Here is a 19,985-nt window from a genome sequence, read left to right as displayed (position 1 = left end):
TGACATGACCAGTGTCATTTGTGCTGGCCCGCTACTAATACGTTTGGCTCTACCCGTTCACTGTTGTGGAAATGTGCTGAAAAAAATAAACAAAAATATTTACTAAATGTATCATTAATTAATTGCAATAAAATATATTAATGTGCAATTAAATGTGTCGTTAATTAATTGTAATACATTGATTTAACTATTTATTGAATTATTTCACAATATACTCATTTAATTGAATATATTATTTTACAATATTTAATCAGATAGTTATTTCATGATTCCATGTGTTATTTCACGATTTAATTAATTATTTCATGTGTTATTTATTTTTGGATTTAATTATTTTACAATTCATAAACTATTTAAATAATTCATAAACCTGTGTGGAAGCTTCATCAATCCGTATTAATATTTAATCAACTGGTCAATTAGTTGTTTAAATACTAACTGAAATGATCATTTAATTTCACAATGTATAGATTTATTTCATGAGGTGGCGACTTGTCCAGGCTGTACCCCGCCTTCCGCCCGAATGCAGCTGAGATAGGCTCCAGCACCCCCCGCGACCCTGAAAGGGACAAGCGGTAGGAAATGGATGGATGGATAGATTTATTTGAGGATGTAATTAATAATTAATGTTTTAATTAATTATTTAACGATTTCATTATTGATTTATGTTTTAATTAACTATTTAAGGATGTTATTATTTCAGGATTTAAAAGATGTATTTATTTATTAACCTGAGTGGCAGCGGCATTAATTTATTTGATTTGTATCAATATTGAATCAATTGTAAATGAGTTATTTAATTATTTCAACATTTAATCAATTATTTATTTAACTATTTCACTATTTAATAAGTTATTTTACAATTGTATGACTAATTTCATGTTTTAATGACCTATTTCCCAATTTACTGATTTAATTTAATATATTATTTTACAATATTTAATCAATTAGTTATTTCATAATTGCATGTGTTATTTCACGATTTAATGAATTCTTTCAGGATCTTATTATACTACAATTTATAAACTATTTCAATAATTCATGAACCTGTGTGGAAATATTATCAATATTTAATGAACTGGTAAATTATTTGTTTAAATAATTACTGAAATGAGCATTTAATTTCACAATGTATGGTTTTTTTTCAGGATTTAATTATTAATTCATGTTTTAATTAACTATTTAAAGATTTAATTATTTCAGGATTTAAATGATGTATTTATTTATTAACCTGAGTGGTAGCTGCATTAATTAATTTTATTTGTATGAATATTGAATCAATTGCAAATTAGTTATTTAATTGTTTCAACATTTAATCAATTGTTTATTTAATTATTTCACTATTTAATGAGTTATTTAACAATTGAATGACTAATTTCATGTTTTAATTACCTATTTCACAATTTACTCATTTAATTTAATATATTATTTTACAATATTTAATCAATTCATTATTTCAAAATTGTATGTCCCACTGGGAGGAGACCCCAGGCCAGGCCAAGGACCAGATGGGGGGGATTAGATCTCCTCTCTGGCCTGGAAACGCTTCGGGATCCCCCAGGAGGAAGTTGCTAATGTTGCTCTGAAGTGGGAAGTCTGGGGGTCTCTGCTGGAGCTGTTGTCCCCGCGACCCGATTCCGGATAAGCGGTTGAAGATGGATGGATGGATTATTGCATGTGTTATTTCACAATTTAATTATTTCATGTTTTGATTAGTTCAGGATTTTATTATACTACAATTCATAAACCAAATACATTAACCAGTGTGGAAATAATATCAATATTTAATCAACTGGTCAATTAATTGTTTATATAATTACTGAAATGAGCATTTAATTTCACAATGTAGGTATTTTTTTCAGGATTTTATTATTAATTCATGTTTTAATTAACTATTTAAAGATATAATTATTTCAGAATTTAAATGATGTATTTATTTATTAGCCTGAGTGGCAGCTGCATACATTTATTTTATTTGTATCGATAATTAATCAATTGTAAATGACTTATTTATTTATTTCAATATTTCATCAATTGTTTATTGGAATATTTAAACTATTAAATTACTTATTTTACAATGTAACAACACATTTCATGTTTTAATTAACTATTTCACGATTTAATGGTTTATTTTACGATTTAATTTATAATTTCATGTTTCAATGAATTATTTCAGGATTTGATCGTTTCCTGATTTGATTTTGACAGCTGAGTTGGACAAGTAACAACTGCTGCCACACATGTTCATGATATAAATGATTAAAACCTGAAAAAATTAAATCATGAAATAATAATTAAATTGTGTAAGAAATCATTACGAATTTATTAAATACTAAAATAATTAAATAGTTAAATACATATACTTTTACATTAAATTAATTAATGACATATAACAAAACATGAATGTATAACATTTCATTTGTAATTCATTATTGACACATTTAAGTAATTATTTGAAGATTGATTTATTTACTTAATTTAGTCTGTCCCATTTGGTAAACACATTTGAAATGGAACCATCAATGCACTGAAGCTTGTCGTTAAGCCTCCATTCGTTAGGTGGCGGTATAGACCTCATACGCGTGTTTTTGTGTGCTGCTTCACCTGTACGGTTTCATGTGTGTCCAACAGCTCTCTTGGATGATACATGGCATAAATAGCCAGACTGATAATGTGGCTTCCCAGCAGGCAATGGAAATAGACCGGGATTAGTTTACTCTGCACCAGACCAAAGGTGTGCCGAGTCACCTGCCACACCAACGCAAAACCTGCAGACACACAAAGTGAATAAAAACATCACAAAAGTGCACAGAGTAACTTAAACATGTCCCCCTCTTACCTGCAATGAAGGAGACCCAGATCTGCATGCCCCAGGTGAGAGAGAGCACCAGGAGGTGGAAAACTTTCACCAAGTCTGAGGGGTCCCCCTCTGTTGCCATGGTGACACTACTACAACCTAGACAGCAGACACCATAGTGTTTACCTTTCACAGTATCATTTGCACGTTATCAAATACGGGTTCAGTAGTACAGTTGTATAATTTCTAAAAAGTGGCAACCTAATTAATTATGCAATGCATGCTCTAAAACGTTGCAGGCGCAAAGATAAAGTGTGCATTTTGCAGCAAGCTCGGGGTGTGTGTGCAACAGATAAGGATGGGGTTAGGTGGGGCACAGGCAAGTCAAGTGGGCATTTTTTAACTTTAAAAACGCATCATTTATATGACAAAGTAAAAGTGTCAAAGTGAAACCAGTAAAACAGTGTGTGCACCATTTCTACTCTGGACATGATAATAAGCTAATTGAGAGTTATAAGTTTTGCATGACCAACATGACTTCGTTAAAAAGGCATTAAAATGAATTTATGTAAAAAAAAAAAATCGGGACATACCTGAATTCCCAACAATATTCGGAGTCCAATATTACTTTGTAATACTGTACTGAACTTGTTATGTTAGAAGTCCGAAGTGCAGTCGCTTGCATTACCACTTCCGTTTCTGCTCATAAGGCCCGCCCACTGCAGTGATTAAAACCAATAGCATGACTTTATTTGGTGACGTCAGCAGCTATTTTTTCTCCAAGTTTTTCCACATTTATTAGACTAAAAAAATATACAGTAATTCCTTAGTTCTAATTTCGATCATTTTTAAACTTTCACACGGATGAGTGAAGCACTACCATTGATATATAAATATATGTTTAAACGCACACGGATAGGTTTTACTATGCTGCATTCAATGCCCTCGGAATTCAGGGTTGCTGTCTGTGACGTCACGGACTAGCTTTTGGCGGCGGATGCTCCAGTGAACAATTTGCAGTAACATGGATGCCTCATAGATATGTGTTTCGCCTTTTTCTAGCTCCTTCCACGTCGACAATTCAGAAATACATAGCAGGTATACGGACCGACGTTGTTGAAGACGAAACCCCGCTTGGAAGGTACGTCCGTTTCTCATCGTATTTCACTGTGTAAACAAAATGCTGCAACGAGCACTCCAATGAGTTCACCGTCCTGTTAGTCGATGTGTAGGTAAAACCTACTTTTGAAATTAATTTACTATGCTCTTTGAAGCCTCAATTCAATATATGTTACCTTTTATTTACTGTAACGTAGCTTAAACGTTGCTCGCTAGCGGTTAGCATGTTTAACATTAGGCTATACACATCAGTACGTTGTTAGTACCTGGCTTTTCAAATGAAATACATAATATCAAGTTCAGACATCGATTCTTATTCAAACATATTATTCAATAAAAGATGCTATAATGTAACTACAATAGCTTAGAAAAAAACAACAAAAAACACGCCATGACGACGGTGCTTGATTCTCGCGATAGTACCGGTGAGTCACGTGACTGCTTTGACTTCCGGTTTCTGGACATAAACAGTGCATACAGTAAAGTAGACACACCTTTACTAGTACTGTGAAGCATGTAATGATAAAGGAGATAAAATAGCATTTATATGATATCTATAAATACTCAAATTAGCTATACTGTTCATACATAAGTATTGTATACAATGCAATCAGAATCAGAAATACTTTAGTAATCCCTGAGGGGAAATTAAGATTTTCAGCACAAAAGCAGAAAAAAACATTACAGGGAGACAGAACAGGATCGCTGACGGGTCTGCCAACTTCCGGCGCCCCTTACAAGAAAGGTGAGAAACAAAAAAATCAGTCTAAGCCTGGGCCCCTGGAGAGGGAGTCCAGACTGAGGCCAAGGAGAAAGCCACACACATGTGTGTAAGAGGGAAACATCAAAGAACATTAAAAGAGCATAGCTGATGCAACCAGCGACTTCTACACACAGCCAACAAAAGTAAAACAACAACAATAAAAAAAAAACACACATATACACTGTGGTGACCTCTGCAGTGTTCCACGCCATCGTCTGCTGGGGTGGGGAGGGGGCATAGCCAGAGACCGGAGCAGACCCAACAAAGCAACCACCCTCGGCCGCCCACCAACTCTCGGCCAATGTCCAGTCCGCATGGATGAGCGAGGATGCGTCTAAGGAGACCGAGGTGTCCGATACCAGCTCGTTCAGCCAAGACACTGTGAAGCTTGTCCGTCCCGGCGCTCAGCGCCAGCTCCGCAGCCCCGTCTCTTCATCCGCATCTCCTCCAGTCTCTCCAAACGGACTCTGGTGTAGCAGAGACCCAACCGAGCAGCTGGTCTCTATGGCCAAAAGGCTCCCGGGAGGCAGATCCAGAAGTTTACAAAAAAAAGCACCGCAGAAGTCACGAAAGTGCCACCCCTTGGCGCACAGTCCCAAAGGGTGACCAACCAAAAGGCAAAGAAAAAACTCCTGGAGTGGATGTTAAACCACATTGCTTCCACACATAAATGGAGTGACCATTTCCTGAGACATATTGATTTTTGTCACTTCTGCATGATATCCTTTTAACAGTATTGGAGCATCGTTTTTTTTTTTTTAAATGCTGTGAATGTATGAAATATTCCAACTTTTTTCTCTCTCTTTGTGTTCTGCAGCTGCCAGACAAGACAAATGGGGCGCCGAAAGTCCAAGAGAAAGCCTCCCCCGAAGAAAAAAATGACGGGCAACTTGGACACCCAGTTCACGTGCCCGTTTTGTAACCACGAGAAATCATGTGATGTGAAAATGTAAGATGAACTCAATATTCTGTGAAAAACACAACAAAATGCATCCTTAACTAAAGAGTAAATATTGTTTGTTTTCAGGGAGAGAACTCGAAACACAGGAATTATATCATGCAGCGTTTGCTTGGAGGAGTTCCAGACTCCTATAACATGTATCCTTTTGCTGTGTTGCATTCTATATCTGTTATATATAGTTTTTTTGTGCTTTTTTTCCTCAACTTTTTTGATACAGATTTGTCGGAGCCAGTGGATGTTTACAGTGACTGGATAGATGCATGTGAAGCAGCCAATCAGTGATCAGCTGAAAACGTGTAATGCATCCTTTATTTTAGATAATCGACACAGCATATTTTTAAAGTAGGTTTCCTATTAATTGAACATATTTCCAGTATTATACATTGTTATTATTTCCCCATTGCAGGATTATATTTAGTACCATACAATAATATGTATTTTCTTTTGTGCTTTTTAAAGTTTTAGTTTGTGTGCTCTGGCCAGGTATGCACAGATAAAAGCAAATGAAAAGGGAAAAAAACCCAATTTCTTTTACAATGTTGTGTAATTTGTCCAACTCGATTTTAGACCTGTTTTTAATATTACAACAGTGAACCAGAACTGTATTTTTCAAGTGTTTTTATTGCACAAATGTCATGTTTAATGAAAGCCGTATTAGAAAAATGTTACAATTTATTTAACACTATCGCCATTCTACTTCACAAAGGTCCGTAAACGCACTGTAAAATTTGCTTTTTCTTCCACTGATTTAATTAAAGGAATTAAAAAAAGTTTGATTGTGTGTACTACATGTTTAAGTTGGGGAATCCAAATATCAATGTCATACTTTTTGCAGGGGCAAGGAGATGATCACCCAACAAAAAGTGTAATTATTCAATCTTGACCAAAAAAGTGATCACCGGTGGAGTTATGGAAATAAGGGAAGAACATTTTTCAATATCATCGGGACGTCAGATGCAGACAGGAGGAAACAATCACTGGTTAGGGTTAAGGACAGTGTTTCTTAACCATAAAGGGTTGCCAAAAATAATCTGTTTCTCAGCTGTGGTTCGTATGGGCCGCAGCAGTCCTCAGTTGTAATACACCTTTTCACCACTTGTGGCAGTAATGACAATCTCAAACAAACAGAAGAAGTCTGTAGTGGTGAAGCTGTATTTTCATTTGAATTGTATTGACAGTTTGTCTAAGAAACAAATGATGTATTATTAATTTAGTAAACATTTATTCATTTTAGCACTGCATAATTATGGGTAAAAAAAAAAGTTAATCAGTTTGTATGAGTCCCTTCTTTTGCAGTAAATTTGATTAGTATTTATTTTTATAGTCAGCCTGATCTAAGCATTGATAATAATTATTTTAAGTGGCCTGCGATTTTTTTACATCGATTTTACTGCGAAAAAAAATACTGGCCAGTCAGTCGCCAGAATTTACCGTAAAAACAGTGATACCATTTTTCTATTTACAGTAGTACAGCTAGAAAAAACACCATCAATTATACGATAAAATGATGGCGACTGAGCTTCCAGTTTACAGGGTATGTAAAACATATACAATGATCAAATGCAATTGTATAATAATACCACGAGGGGACTCCTTACACATTTATGTTACAAGCGACCGGCCCTTTAAGGGCAGCCATAATAGTAAAAACTAGTTTGACACCCCTGCACTAATGGGATATATTTTAAGACCACAGGTTTAATACAAAACGTGTACGTTTTTATTTTGTTTTTGTGGAAATGCACACACTATATTGCCAAAAGTATTTGGCCACCCATCCAAATGATCAGAATCAGGTGTCCTAATCACTTGGCGTGGTGTATAAAATCAAGCACTTAGGCATGGAGACTGTTTCTACAAACATTTGTGTAAGAATGGGCCGCTCTCAGTGATTTCCAGTGTAGAACTGTCATAGGATGCCACCTGTGCAACAAATCCAGTCGTGAAATTTCCTCGCTACTAAATATTCCAAAGTCCACTGTCTGCTTTATTTTAAGAAAATGGAAGAGTTTGTGAACAACAGCAACTCAGCCATCAAGTGGTAGGCCACGTAAACTGACTGAGAGGGGTCAGCGGATGCTGAAGCGCATAGTGCAAAGACTTTCTGCACAGTCAGTTGCTACAGAGCTCCAAACTTCATGTGAACTTCCAATTAGCCCACGTACAGTACGCAGAGAGCTTCATGGAATGGGTTTCCATGGCCGAGCAACTGCATCTAAGCCATACATCACCAAGTCCAATGCAAATCGTCGGATGCAGTGGTGTAAAGCATGTCGCCACTGGACTCTAGAGCAGTGGAGACGCCTTCTCTGGAGTGATGAATCACGCTTTTCCATCTGGCAATCTAATGGACGAGTCTGGGCTTGGAGGTTGCCAGGAGAACGCTACTGCATTGTGCTGAGTGTGAAATTTGGTGAAGGAGGAATGATGGTGTGGGGCTGTTTTTCAGGAGTTGAGCTTGGCCCTTTAGTTCCAGTGAAAGGAACTTTGAATGCTCCAGGATACCAAAACATTTTGGACAATTCCATACTCCCAACCTTGTGGGAACAGTTTGGAGCGGGCCCCTTCCTCTTCCAACATGACTGTGCACCAGTGCACAAAGCAAAGTCCATAAAGACATGAATGACAGAGTCTGGTGTAGATGAACTTGACTGGCCTGCACAGAGTCCTGACCTGAACCCGATAGAACACCTTTGAGATTAATTAGAACGGAGACTGAGAGCCAGGCCTTCTCGACCATCATCAGTGTGTGACCTCACCAGGGTTTTTTTGAAAGAATGGTCAAAAAAATCTTATAAACACACCCAACCTTGTGGACAGCCCTCCCAGAAGAGTTGAAGCTGTAATAGCTGCAAAAGGTGGACCCACATCATATTGAACCCTATGGGTTAGGAATGGGATGGCACTTGAAGTTCATATGTGAGTCAAGGCAGGTGGCCAAATACTTTTGGCAATATAGTGTATTTGTACCTGAAGTCATAGACATCTTATAATTAGACGCAGCATCGAGCGCTACTGCCTACTGGCGCTGACGAGACGCAGGGCCGCCATCTTGGAGTGGTGATCCGCTCCACTCAGTGCAATTCATTTGGCAGGAGCAATGAACTGTCAGCGCTTTTAATGAATCTTACCTCACTGAATACCACTGATTTTCACACGTTTTTTTGTCATACGTGTAGCTATGATAAAAGACATGTTTTGGCGTGTTTTATTATTCATAGTTTGCTTAACAGTAATAGAATATTCTTATATGCTATAAGTGACCAGACGTCCGAGATCAACACTGGAAATATAATCCCAGAGAAGGGGGGAAAAACGGTCAGCTATTTTTAAATTGAAGAAACAATATGATTAGGTTATATATACAAGCGTATATCCTACATAAACAATATATGAATACATTAGATATGTATATATCTTAGGGACCTTTAGACCTTATCTCTGTTGCTGCAGCAGCAGAGTTTATTCTGTCTTGACACTTTGTATTGATATTTTGTATTACATTCTTCCCTTAAATGATCATGTTTACAGTGATTGTTTTGTACGTATTTTTTATGGATGTCGCTTTGGATAAAAGTGTCTGCCAAATACTTAAACATAAACATATATAAACACCTGAAAGTCTTTATATCAGCTAAAACCACCAATCTGTTTCACTGGATTCAGAATAAAACCAAATTCTGACCCAACAATGTTAGTATTTGAATATTGTTACTTGAAGACTTATTCCTGGTTACAATTATACTGTTAAGAAAGTATTGTCTTATACTTTGCCAAAAATGAGAATGCATCATAATCAGTGGCGGCTGGTGAAATTGGTTTTAGGTGGGGCTGAAAGTTTGTAAACCAAACCCCTGTAGGGGCGTCATCCTCCCCCAGAAGATTTATTTGTGATTTTCACATACAAATGAAGCATTCTGGTGCATTCTGACAAAATAATGAAGACAAAATAGAACATTTCATAGGTTTACAGAGAACTATATACTATATGCACACTGAAGGCATGATGCCACCATAGGTTTGCAGAGAACTATAATAATGTAGTAATATTATTTTCACAAAATACAACCAATAGTGCGTTAATGTTAAATCTTACTTGTGAAAAGTAATCCCCCGATTCCTATTTTCAACAGTCCGCTCATTTGAGCAGGAAAAATCTTTGTTTTCTACCTGTCAACTGTCAGTTTAGGCTGCTCGCCGGCTCCTCGTCACCACTTCAAAATGGCGGCCGAATTTCTCGCGTCACAGCAACCAATGCTGCGTCTACTTGTAAGATGTCTATGCCTGAAGTACTCACCCTGTTTTGGACTTGTGAGAGCACTCGATCACTATGGCAGGGCATCTGTCGCTTCATCCAGGACATTATTCATGACACATTTGTGCTTTGTTTTAAAGAGGTGCTATTTGGATTCACACTGTATGAAAAACATTTAGAAAAATAATTTTACCTTTTCAACCTCATTATACTATTGGCTAAGTTTTATATTCATAAATGTACGTTTCTCAATACCCGACCTGTTTTTTGTGCCTTTAAGAAAGATTTAGAACTCTAAATTAAAACACTTTCTACCTCTAACAACCAAAAAGCTGTGAAAACGATGATGCTGTGTTTCAAATTTAAGTTATTTACTGAGATTGAGTGAGCCTATGGCTTTGCACTTTGTTTATTATATATATATATATATATATATATATATATATATATATATATGTCTTACTTTGATTATCCAAAAAGATAGTGCTCGATACCGTGGTAGAGCGCAATATATGTATGTGTGGGGAAAAAAAATCACAAGACTACTTCATCTCTACAGGCCTGTTTCATGAGGGGTTACCTGATGATTGAGGGAACCCCTCATGAAACAGGCCTGTAGAGATGAAGTAGTCTTGTGATTTTTTTTTTCCACACATACATACATACATACATACATACATACATACATACATACATACATACATACATACATACATACATACATACATACATATATATATATATATATATATATATATGTATGTATGTATATATATATATATATATATATACCGTATTATACTCAGGAGCGACTTATGTGTGAAATTATTAACACATTACCGTAAAATATCAAATAATATTATTTAGCTCATTCACGTAAGAGACTAGACGTATAAGATTTCATGGGATTTAGCGATTGGGAGTGACAGATTGTTTGGTAAACGTATAGCATGTTCTATATCAGGCCTGGGCAATTATTTTGACTCGGGGGCCACATTTGGAGAAAAAAATGTGTCTGGGGGCCGGTATATCTATTTTTAGGAACACTAATACAAAACCTCACAATAATGTCTGATTGAATGCTAAAAACCGCCTTAAAAAAACGTCATGGAATTGTTTTTCTTCTATGAACGATAAAACACTGAATATTGACAAAATATGAATGTCACACCCCCTTTCAATCGACATATTTTACAATCAAGTGAAACGCAACAAAAATGGAACAAACATTGAAATATGAACGCGAAGGGTACAAAATAAACCCACCTACAATCTGATACATCTGATGTATCACTAAGCTTTAGAACTTTGTTGTGAAAATCTCCTTCCGCTTCCCGCCCACACTGCTTGGTGCCTCGTCTGAGCTGCTGTGACGTAGATGACCATAGTAACTATAGATGATAGTAACTAATTAGATTACCATAGTAACTAATTAGATTACCATATAGTAACTGGTGTATCATCCATAAGCGCAGATTCCAAGCATTGAAAGACTTAGAATAGTTGAAGACTTATGGTCATTAGAAAACATGACTGAACATCATAACGGCAGCTACACTTTCCAGGTATCAATCCGATACCAAGTCGTTACAGGATCATACATTGGTCATATTCAAATTCCTCATGTGTCCAGGGACATTTTTAAAAAACGAAAAAAGATTTTGTGATGCTAAAAAATATAGACGTAATCACAGTAGTATCGACTAGATACGCTCCTATACTTGGTATCATTACAGTGGATGTCAGATGTAGATCCACCCATGGCGTTTTTTTTACATTTTGTAGTGAAGCATGTTTAGCAATTCCTCGTCCTGCAGGGATGATATTTGTAAGAAACTCACTTTGTCGCCATGTAGGCGAGAAATGGTTGGGGGACCTTACTTTTTTGTTGTTGAAAGTTAAAGGAGCTGTTTGCAGCTTGCTCAAAGTTCAATTTTGTTAAGCCAAAAACGAGAACAAGAACAGAACATATGTATTTTTAAATATTTTTCACAATAAAAAATGCTTGTCGGCCCGAGAAAATTGTCTGCTGTTCAGGCTTGTTACTCACTCAAGAGAAACAACTAACAATTTGCAGTCATGCTGTTATGATAGCTAAACCGCTATCATTAGCTAACACACAAAGCTAATGGATGTAGTAAGGATGTAAAAGCTGTAAGATGGCGAAATATAATACTTCAAACTATGAGTGTCCTGATACAACTTTTTCACTTCTGATACGATACAAATATTGGAGCCTTGAGTATTGACCGATACTGATATTAATTAATAAATTTTTTCAGACCATAGGGCGCATCGATTATAAGGCGCACTGCCGATGAGCGGGTCTATTCTAGGGCTGGGCGATATGACATATCGATATATTTTTAAACAAGATATTAATTAAGAAAATATCGTAATATCGATATAATTTATTTCACGTAAAAATGACCAAACGCCGCTTATTGGTTGTGTTCCTACTAAACCCCCCCCCCCCCCCTTCCTCCTTCCAAGATGTGCTTGCACGTATAAGAACATCCATGATTGGTTGGTTGTTTACTATGATGAGTCACGATTGGTTAGGGACCGGACAATCAGAGGCAAGATAGGGCGGGTCATGGAACCAGGAAGGGAAATCACAAAGTCCCTGCCTGCAAATGTGTTTATTTATCTGAGTTTAATACATTTTGTATTATTTGCACAACAATGGTATTTATTTTACGTAGAAATAATATTTTTCTATTTTATTTATCTTGTTAAATTCTGTACTACTTACACAGTTTCTTTTCTGTGCTGTTAATACCCATCTTGACTAACTGGGTTAATAAAAGTGCCACTGACTGTTTACAGTACAGTTGTCATTCACTTCAATTTCAGTGAATATCGCTCAAAAATGAATATCTTTATATGTATACTTTCACCGAAAAATATATTGAGATATGTATCAAATACCGAGTTGAAGTAAAAAAGATGTAGGAGTGACATTTAGATGTTAGCTTTGCAGAGAGGACATTTGACATGCAAGCCAATATCATCCAATACTTGTTTTTTTTGCTGATATTGGATTGATATCAATATCGAATTGGGCCACCATTGGAAAATTAGCGCCCTGAAGGCATCTGTTATGGTTACGGAGGGAATGTAGACAGCACAGACCACAAGGGGGCAATATAGCTCTATGATTTATTATATATATATATAAATATATATATGTATATAATAACAAACAATATATTAATTATCAAGGGTTTGGAGTGTGACAAAATCCAAGGGAGTGTGTGTGTGTGTGTGTGTGTGTGTGTGTGTGTGTAAGACTATGTGTTTGAATTAACTGCTGAGTGTTACCGTAATGTTGAACGAGAGGAGGGACAAGGCAGATCTTGGAGGTCCGTGAGACAGGCAGGTAGTCTGTGGGGGGCGTCAACAGATCCGTGTCCAGAGCGGGGGTCGAGGATCGAGGGAGGCAGTCAGAATCCAGAGGGGGTTCAGGGAAGTGAGGCGCACAGGTCACTTCCAAGGCGACGGAGGATAGGTTCTCGAACAGCTGATTTACGTTCTGGCCCCGGATAGCAGGTTGAGCAGGCTTTTGAAGGCAGTCCTCTGATGATCAGCTTCAGGTGCGCTGATTGCCGGTGAATGATTGCAGCTGCCGGCTGCAGCAGTGGAAGTGTGCGGTCGTGGGCGTGTCCCGAGGTGCGCTCTTGGAGGCGCAACAAGCAGAGCGCACAGATGAGGGCGCATTGGAATAAGCCCTGGCCGTGACAGCATCTGCCTAAAGGTTGCAAATAGCCCCTTTATTATTATGTATATCTAGCAATGCTTCATATAGATCACACGTTAAACTTTATTTACAGTACCTCTTTAGTTTACACGGATGCCTTTACTCCTAACTCAAGTTCCGCTACTTTTGTTTTTACTGTGAATATCTGGTGACAGCTGTCAGTTATTTTTGCCGTAAAATCCACTGACATTTTTTCTCACAGTGTACACAAACATTTTTGGAAAAATGTTTTACTTAAACGCATTACATTTATTTGCTCAGTAACAGTTTTATCTTAAGTCCCTAACGCAGGGATGTCAAACTCATTTTAGATCGGGGGCCACATGGAGAAAAATCTACTCCCAAGTGGGCCGGACTGCTAAAATCACGGCATGATAACTTAAAAATAAAGACAACTTCAGATTGTTTTCTTTGTTTAAAAATAGAACAAGCACATTCTGAAATCGTACAAATCATAATGTTGTTGTTTTTATTTTACACTTACATGTTGCGGTTAATAGTATTCTACCTTTATTTGTCGTTATTTATATTTTCTGACTAAATGATGTGATAATGTTCATCAGTCAACTCATTGGTGTTAATTTTCAATCTATCAAGATAAAAAAAAATTACATCAAAATCAAATTACAGTACGTTGTTTATGTAGTTTGATCATTTTCCTCGACTGATGTACTAACATCATGTGATTTATTTTGTACATATGTAGCATCATCTACAAAGATACAAAGAATTGCTATTGCGACATCCAGTGGACACATTTAGAACAGCTGTTTCTTTCATTGTAAAATTTCAGGTTAATTTTTATACTTGGCAAACTCATCCCACGGGCCGGATAAAACCTGTTTGCGGGCCTGATCTGGCCCTCGGGCCGTACGTGTGACACCCCTGCCCTAATGTGTATTTTGAAGCTAAATTTGCTGTTCAGATAACCTTTCGCGGTTGAGGTAAAGGGAATTTGCTGTCTAAATAGATTAGATGACTAATCTGGATTTATGTAAGAACAATGTGATATATATTTTTTACAATTATTTGCATGCGTTAATCCAGTCGATACTACTATGATTACGTCGATATTTTTGGCATCACAACATCTTCTTTCGTTTAAAAAAAATTAAAATTATGTTTATAAACTCAGGAAATATGTTCCTGGATACATGAGGACTTTGAATATGACCAATGTATGATCCTGTAATGACTTGGTATCGGATTGATACCCAAATTTGTGGTATCATCCAAAACTAATGTAAAGTATCAAACAACAGAAGAATAAGTGATTATTACATTTTAAAAGAAGTGTAGATAGAACATGTTAAAAGAGAAAGTAAGCAGATATTAACAGTAATTGAACTAGTAGATTAATAATTCATTTGCTACCGCTTGTCCTTAATAATTTTGACAAAATAATAGAACGGAAAATGACACAATATGTTACTGCATATGTCAGCAGACTAATTAGGAGTCTTTGTTTGCTTACTTACTACTAAAAGACAAGTTGTCTTGTATGTTCACTATTTTATTTAAGGACAAACTTGCAATAAAAAACATATGTTTAATGTACCCTAAGATTTTTTGTTAAAATAAAGCCAATAATTCAATTTTTTGTGGTCCCCTTTATTTAGAAAAGTACAGAAAAGTATCAAAATAATTTTGGTACCGGTACCAAATTATTGGTAACGGGACAACACTAGTATGCCTTATCCTGTTATATCTCACATTCTATATTGTATTTTGGAAAAAAGGTTGTCATAAACGCTTCTTAATTCATTTAAAAAAAATAATACCAAAGAAAACAAATTGTTATGAATATGTACATTTATTCCGTTGTAAACATTCATTCACTTTCTTCTTTCCTTTATGGATCTAAACTTTACTGCTGCCGGTATTTTTTTTCTATATTTTTATTGTAATATTTTCAGAAATTGTTTGTTCTATTTTCGGCCAAAGTAAGACAAAGAAAACAATCTGAAGTTGTCTTTATTTTTTTGTTTTAATGCCATGATTTTAATAGTCCAGTGCACAGCTTTTCCTCCATGCGGCCCCTGAGCTCAAATGAGTTGGACACCCCAGCATAAATGCATTAACTTTGACATCTCTAAATATGACACTTTTTCTAGCCGTATTTTATTTGGAGCTTCACCCCCATTAATATTTGTCCAACACAGAAGGTGACCAGAACGCCATTTGTTTACACCCGAATGGAATGCATACGTGGGGGATTCTGACTATTTTGGACTATACTAACAAGTGGAAATTGCTGTTTTGCATCAAAACACTTGTTTTTCTCACTACGATGGAGCGAAACCATCCTTGCCCAGGCACGCCCTTCTCGTTTTGGAGTATAAATATTTGGGGTTTTGGCACCAGCCGCTAGACTAGATCTGACCAAACTAAGTCTATGAGCATGAACTGATGAAGCCTACTTGGATGAGAGGCGAAACGTCTTCTCAGACAAACCAAACAGTCCAGTTGCAATCGATTGAACGCCCTGAGATACAAAATATATGATAAACAGTGCCTTGATTAAAAAATAAAGAAACATACTGTATCAATTCAATCTCTGCAGGACTCCCCCTAGTGTTGAAAAATATGAATTTATTTAATATTATTTTATTTATTTATATAATATTTATTTATTTAAGTGTTCAATCTAAAAACATATCTAAGCAAGAATAAATATTTGGTAGGTCCTGTATATTAGACTTATAAACTATACTGGACTGTCAACCTTTATGATTAAGGCAAACATAAACATATATTTGAAAAAAAGGCATAATAAATATTTTCAAGCTTTTAAACACAATAAATATTGAATTTTGCTTGAATTTCAAACAAACCACCTCAGGTGGCCAAATACTTTTGGCATTATAGCGTACCTAAATACAATTAGTGTTTACTTAGTTGAGCCGTTGCTTTTTTATTTAAAAAAAAAAGAAGGTGATTTAATGATTGAAAACCATAAGAGGTGTGAATGTAGGCATTAAAAACTATGTGGCAAATAGAATCGGTTACAAAAAACACATGGAAAAATATAGATACATTGTTTTTAAATTTTCTTGGCAATAATATATGAATATATATATAAAGTACATATATATATGAATACATATAAAGTACATTTACATATATATTTTTTTGCACTTTGAGTGAAGATATATGCAAAAAAACTAACAAAAAAAACCTGTCGAATAAAAAAAAAAAAAGTTATGATCTGTTAAGCTTTTTCAGTTTCCAAACACATCGTCTGGCTGCCCCCCTGGGACACCACCTGCTGCTTTGAAACTGGACCCATAAAAACATATTCTATATTCTCACCCTGTTTTCCACACAACAATAATTTGCGTGTTGAATAAATATTGTGAAAGTGTACTATAGATGTGCAAAAAAGATAGTAGGAATGAAAAATGTGCATCTCTTAGAAACAAGGTGACCATCTGTTGTTGGACCAACCATGCTTGACACCGCTGTTTTGCATTTGGACTGAGAGAGTTGAGATGACTGACAGAAAGAAAAAAAAAGATTCTCGGTTTGACTTTAGGTAAAACCAAGCATCACCTAACATTTGTGAGGGCAGAGGTGACTACATGAGGTTATTATTTTAGTTCTAGTTCCTGCATAAATGTTTTCAATTGAACTAACTCAATCACGTCTTTACGGATCCCATGTTGGAACAGAAAAGGATATTCTGACGTCCCCACAAAGTCGGAAACATTCAATTCTCTCAAAGAAGAAAATGCCGTCAGATATAATTTATCCTGAATTTATCGTAATCATCAATTAAGTACACAGTAATACATTATTGCTTAATTTATATCAGTTTATTTCTCCTGCATTTATTAATTATTTAATTTCAGCTGCAACAGGCGTCTCTAACTCATTTTATGAGTATTCACTTCAGAATCATGTTTTAGCCACATGACAACATTTTTAACTACTTCTACCTGAGATATGGTAGGTCTTAAGTCATATTAATTTTAAAATTGCATGTACAAGTTGTATATTTTCAAAGTCTTGAGTCCCCCAGGAAATGGTTATTCCGCTTGCTTACAGGAAGTTGTTCTTTGTTTTGCCCAATGTGTTTTTTGGGCTGTCATTTTTGTGTTTGTGTATAACAACACGTTATGCAATAATGTAATACATTTTCAACTCATTATGTAATAAGGCCAAATTTTTTAATAATATAACGCATTTTGTAATAAACCTTGAAACATTTCATAATATATTTGTTAAATATGGTATAAGTTATTACAAAGTGATTCATGATCATCTGCATATTTACATGATTATTGCAATATTTTTAGAACAAAATGCCAAAAAAATATGCTAAAAGTTTTGGAATGTGATTCTGGGAGTGAACGTGTTTCTTCTTTAATGTACCTTTTTTTAAATAAAAGTTTTTAGAGAGAATAAATATACATATACACATTTTTGTGGAAGTGTACGTCATTTATTTTTTTCACCCTGAGAGTGAAAGAGTTTTATTGTCATGACTGTATTTTTTTTTTTACTCCTGTCGGAAATTTGAATGTCTTAAACAATTATTCTTAAACTTTCTTTTTTTTTAACCAAGTACCACCTCAGAAAAAACTTGGCTCTCCAAGTACCACCATTATGGCCAACAATAAAACACAGTAGCATAGTAGGCCTAAATATACATTAAAAACAACAAAGAGGTTTACTTTAAGAAGTATATTTGCTTATTTTGGCCATTGTAACATCAAGGACAGTTTGAACAGTAACACTGTGTTTGAATATAGGAACATAAAACAAAACTATCTTTGTCCATCGATGTCAGATTGCGTGGCTGATAGACGAACATATGCAGGTAATACAAGATAAGATCATTCATTATCTAAGACAGCGCTAGTTTCAAGATTTTTTTTTCACAGGAAATAGTGTGTAAATACAGTTTGTGTAAAAAAAAATGATGCTAATAGTGCTGAAATGTGATCTTAGGACTGAAAGTGTTTCATTTTTTAATTTAAGTTTTTTCTTTTAAATAAATCTATAAATAGACTTGATAAAGAAAAATAAAAAAACATATCTTAGTTGAACCTGTGAAAAACTTAAAAATGAAATACATCCATCCATTTTTTTTTTACTTCTTTTCCCTCTCAATTGTAATACTTAAAAAAAACTGAACAAAAATAATAATAAGAAGAAAAGGAATACATTCAATATATATATGTTTGTGGGAGCAAACATACATTTTTGTTTTACCTTGGGAGTGATTACAGTCCTATTTTTTTTACTCGAGTGGGGATATCTAATATCCTAGAATAATACAAATAGTGACAGGTATTAATTTTATTCATAAGCACAAATCTAAGCAAAGTCACTGTACCAACAATGAAACTATTGCAATAACAGTATCAATAAAACAGATCAATAGTAAACATGATTGTAAAATGTATTGCAGCTTACGTAATGAGCGGCCATCTTGCAGCACACCTGTAGTGCCACTATATGCAAAGTGGCCCTCCCACCATGCAGCGTGCTATAAAAGCTGCACACATTCCATCCCATCACAACAACTTGAGTAGCAACCATGTTCCGTGTAGTTGTGCTGCTGTTGCTGGCTGCAGGTTCCTGTGAGTGTCACTGAGGCACACATGACCATAGATCCGTTACATCCCATATCTAATAACTTTTCCTCCGCAGGTGTCGAGTGTGAAGAGTTGACCCAGCCACCGTCTGTCACTCTGCAGTCTGGTCAGAGTCTGAGCATCGACTGTCGGGTGTCTTATTCTGTGGCTGCTGGTGGCTACTACACAGCGTGGGTCAGGCATCCTGCTGGGAAAGGACTGGAGTGGATTGGGATGGCGTATACTGGCGCATCTTACTACAAGGACTCACTGAAGAACCAGTTCAGTATTAATGTGAACCCCTCCAGCAAAACAGTGACTCTAAATGGACAGAATATGCAGCCTGGAGACACGGCTGTGTATTACTGTGCCAGACAACCACAACAACACAAAGCATCAGCAGACTAGAACAAAAACAACAACACTGTGCAGCGTGACAAACATGTTCTAGTCAATCGTCAAATGGAGTCCAGTACCAGGGGTCTCAAAGCAGAGTCGAGGCAGAGTCTGCGTGAGAAAAAGAACTGTATTCACTATAAATCACGTTTTAACCACGTGACTAAATGTGTTAACTACTTCTACCTGACCTATGGTAGGTTTGAAGTTATCATGAATGTAAAACTGCACGTTCGCAGCTGAGTGTGAAGCGACTGGGATGAAAATCAGCACTTCCAAGTCTAAGTCTGTGGTTCTCACCCGGAAAAGGGTGCAGTGACAATTTCGGGTCGGGGACGAGAACCTGCCCCAA

General features: G+C 35.9%; 2 protein-coding genes and 1 gene segment (V, D, J or C); 2 read left to right on the top strand and 1 right to left on the bottom strand.

Annotated features, from left to right (window-relative positions):
* Positions 1–19,985, bottom strand: part of tmem205 (transmembrane protein 205) — a 74,459-nt gene that overhangs the window by 2,353 nt on the left and 52,121 nt on the right. For 2 of the 5 annotated variants that reach the window (XM_062037086.1, XM_062037085.1), the window contains 3 exons: positions 13,220–13,646; positions 2,840–2,956; positions 2,605–2,768 (listed from right to left, as the gene is read on the bottom strand). In XM_062037086.1, the coding sequence (XP_061893070.1) occupies positions 2,605–2,768; positions 2,840–2,939 (264 nt within the window). In that variant the 5' untranslated portion in view covers positions 2,940–2,956; positions 13,220–13,646. Of the gene's footprint in view, positions 1–2,604; positions 2,769–2,839; positions 2,957–3,390; positions 3,517–4,182; positions 4,294–13,219; positions 13,647–19,985 lie in introns of those variants that run through there. The other 3 variants (XM_062037088.1, XM_062037084.1, XM_062037087.1) reach the window with 3 other exon arrangements.
* On the top strand, positions 3,748–6,408 carry elof1 (elongation factor 1). Its single transcript, XM_062037089.1, has 4 exons — positions 3,748–3,938; positions 5,497–5,628; positions 5,707–5,777; positions 5,858–6,408. Exons 1-4 carry the CDS (start codon positions 3,826–3,828, stop codon positions 5,920–5,922), a joined length of 381 nt encoding a protein of 126 aa, XP_061893073.1. The 5' UTR covers positions 3,748–3,825; the 3' UTR covers positions 5,923–6,408.
* LOC133642731 (immunoglobulin heavy variable 4-30-2-like) lies at positions 19,200–19,710 on the top strand. The segment is given in 2 exon segments: positions 19,200–19,243; positions 19,314–19,710. Coding segments are annotated over 2 exon segments (375 nt in total).

Source organism: Entelurus aequoreus, linkage group LG25, assembly GCF_033978785.1.
Source record: "Entelurus aequoreus isolate RoL-2023_Sb linkage group LG25, RoL_Eaeq_v1.1, whole genome shotgun sequence".
Taxonomy (NCBI): Eukaryota; Metazoa; Chordata; class Actinopteri; order Syngnathiformes; family Syngnathidae; genus Entelurus; species Entelurus aequoreus.
This window is presented reverse-complemented; position numbering and strand designations above follow the sequence as displayed.

Bases quoted from the DNA above. Each gene is read 5' to 3' on its own strand.
- elof1 (XM_062037089.1), top strand. From the start codon at position 3,826: ATGCCTCATAGATATGTGTTTCGCCTTTTTCTAGCTCCTTCCACGTCG. The intron at 3,939-5,496 runs GTACGTCCGTTT...TGTGTTCTGCAG, and splicing joins GACGAAACCCCGCTTGGAAG to CTGCCAGACAAGACAAATGG. The intron at 5,629-5,706 runs GTAAGATGAACT...GTTTGTTTTCAG, and splicing joins AAATCATGTGATGTGAAAAT to GGAGAGAACTCGAAACACAG.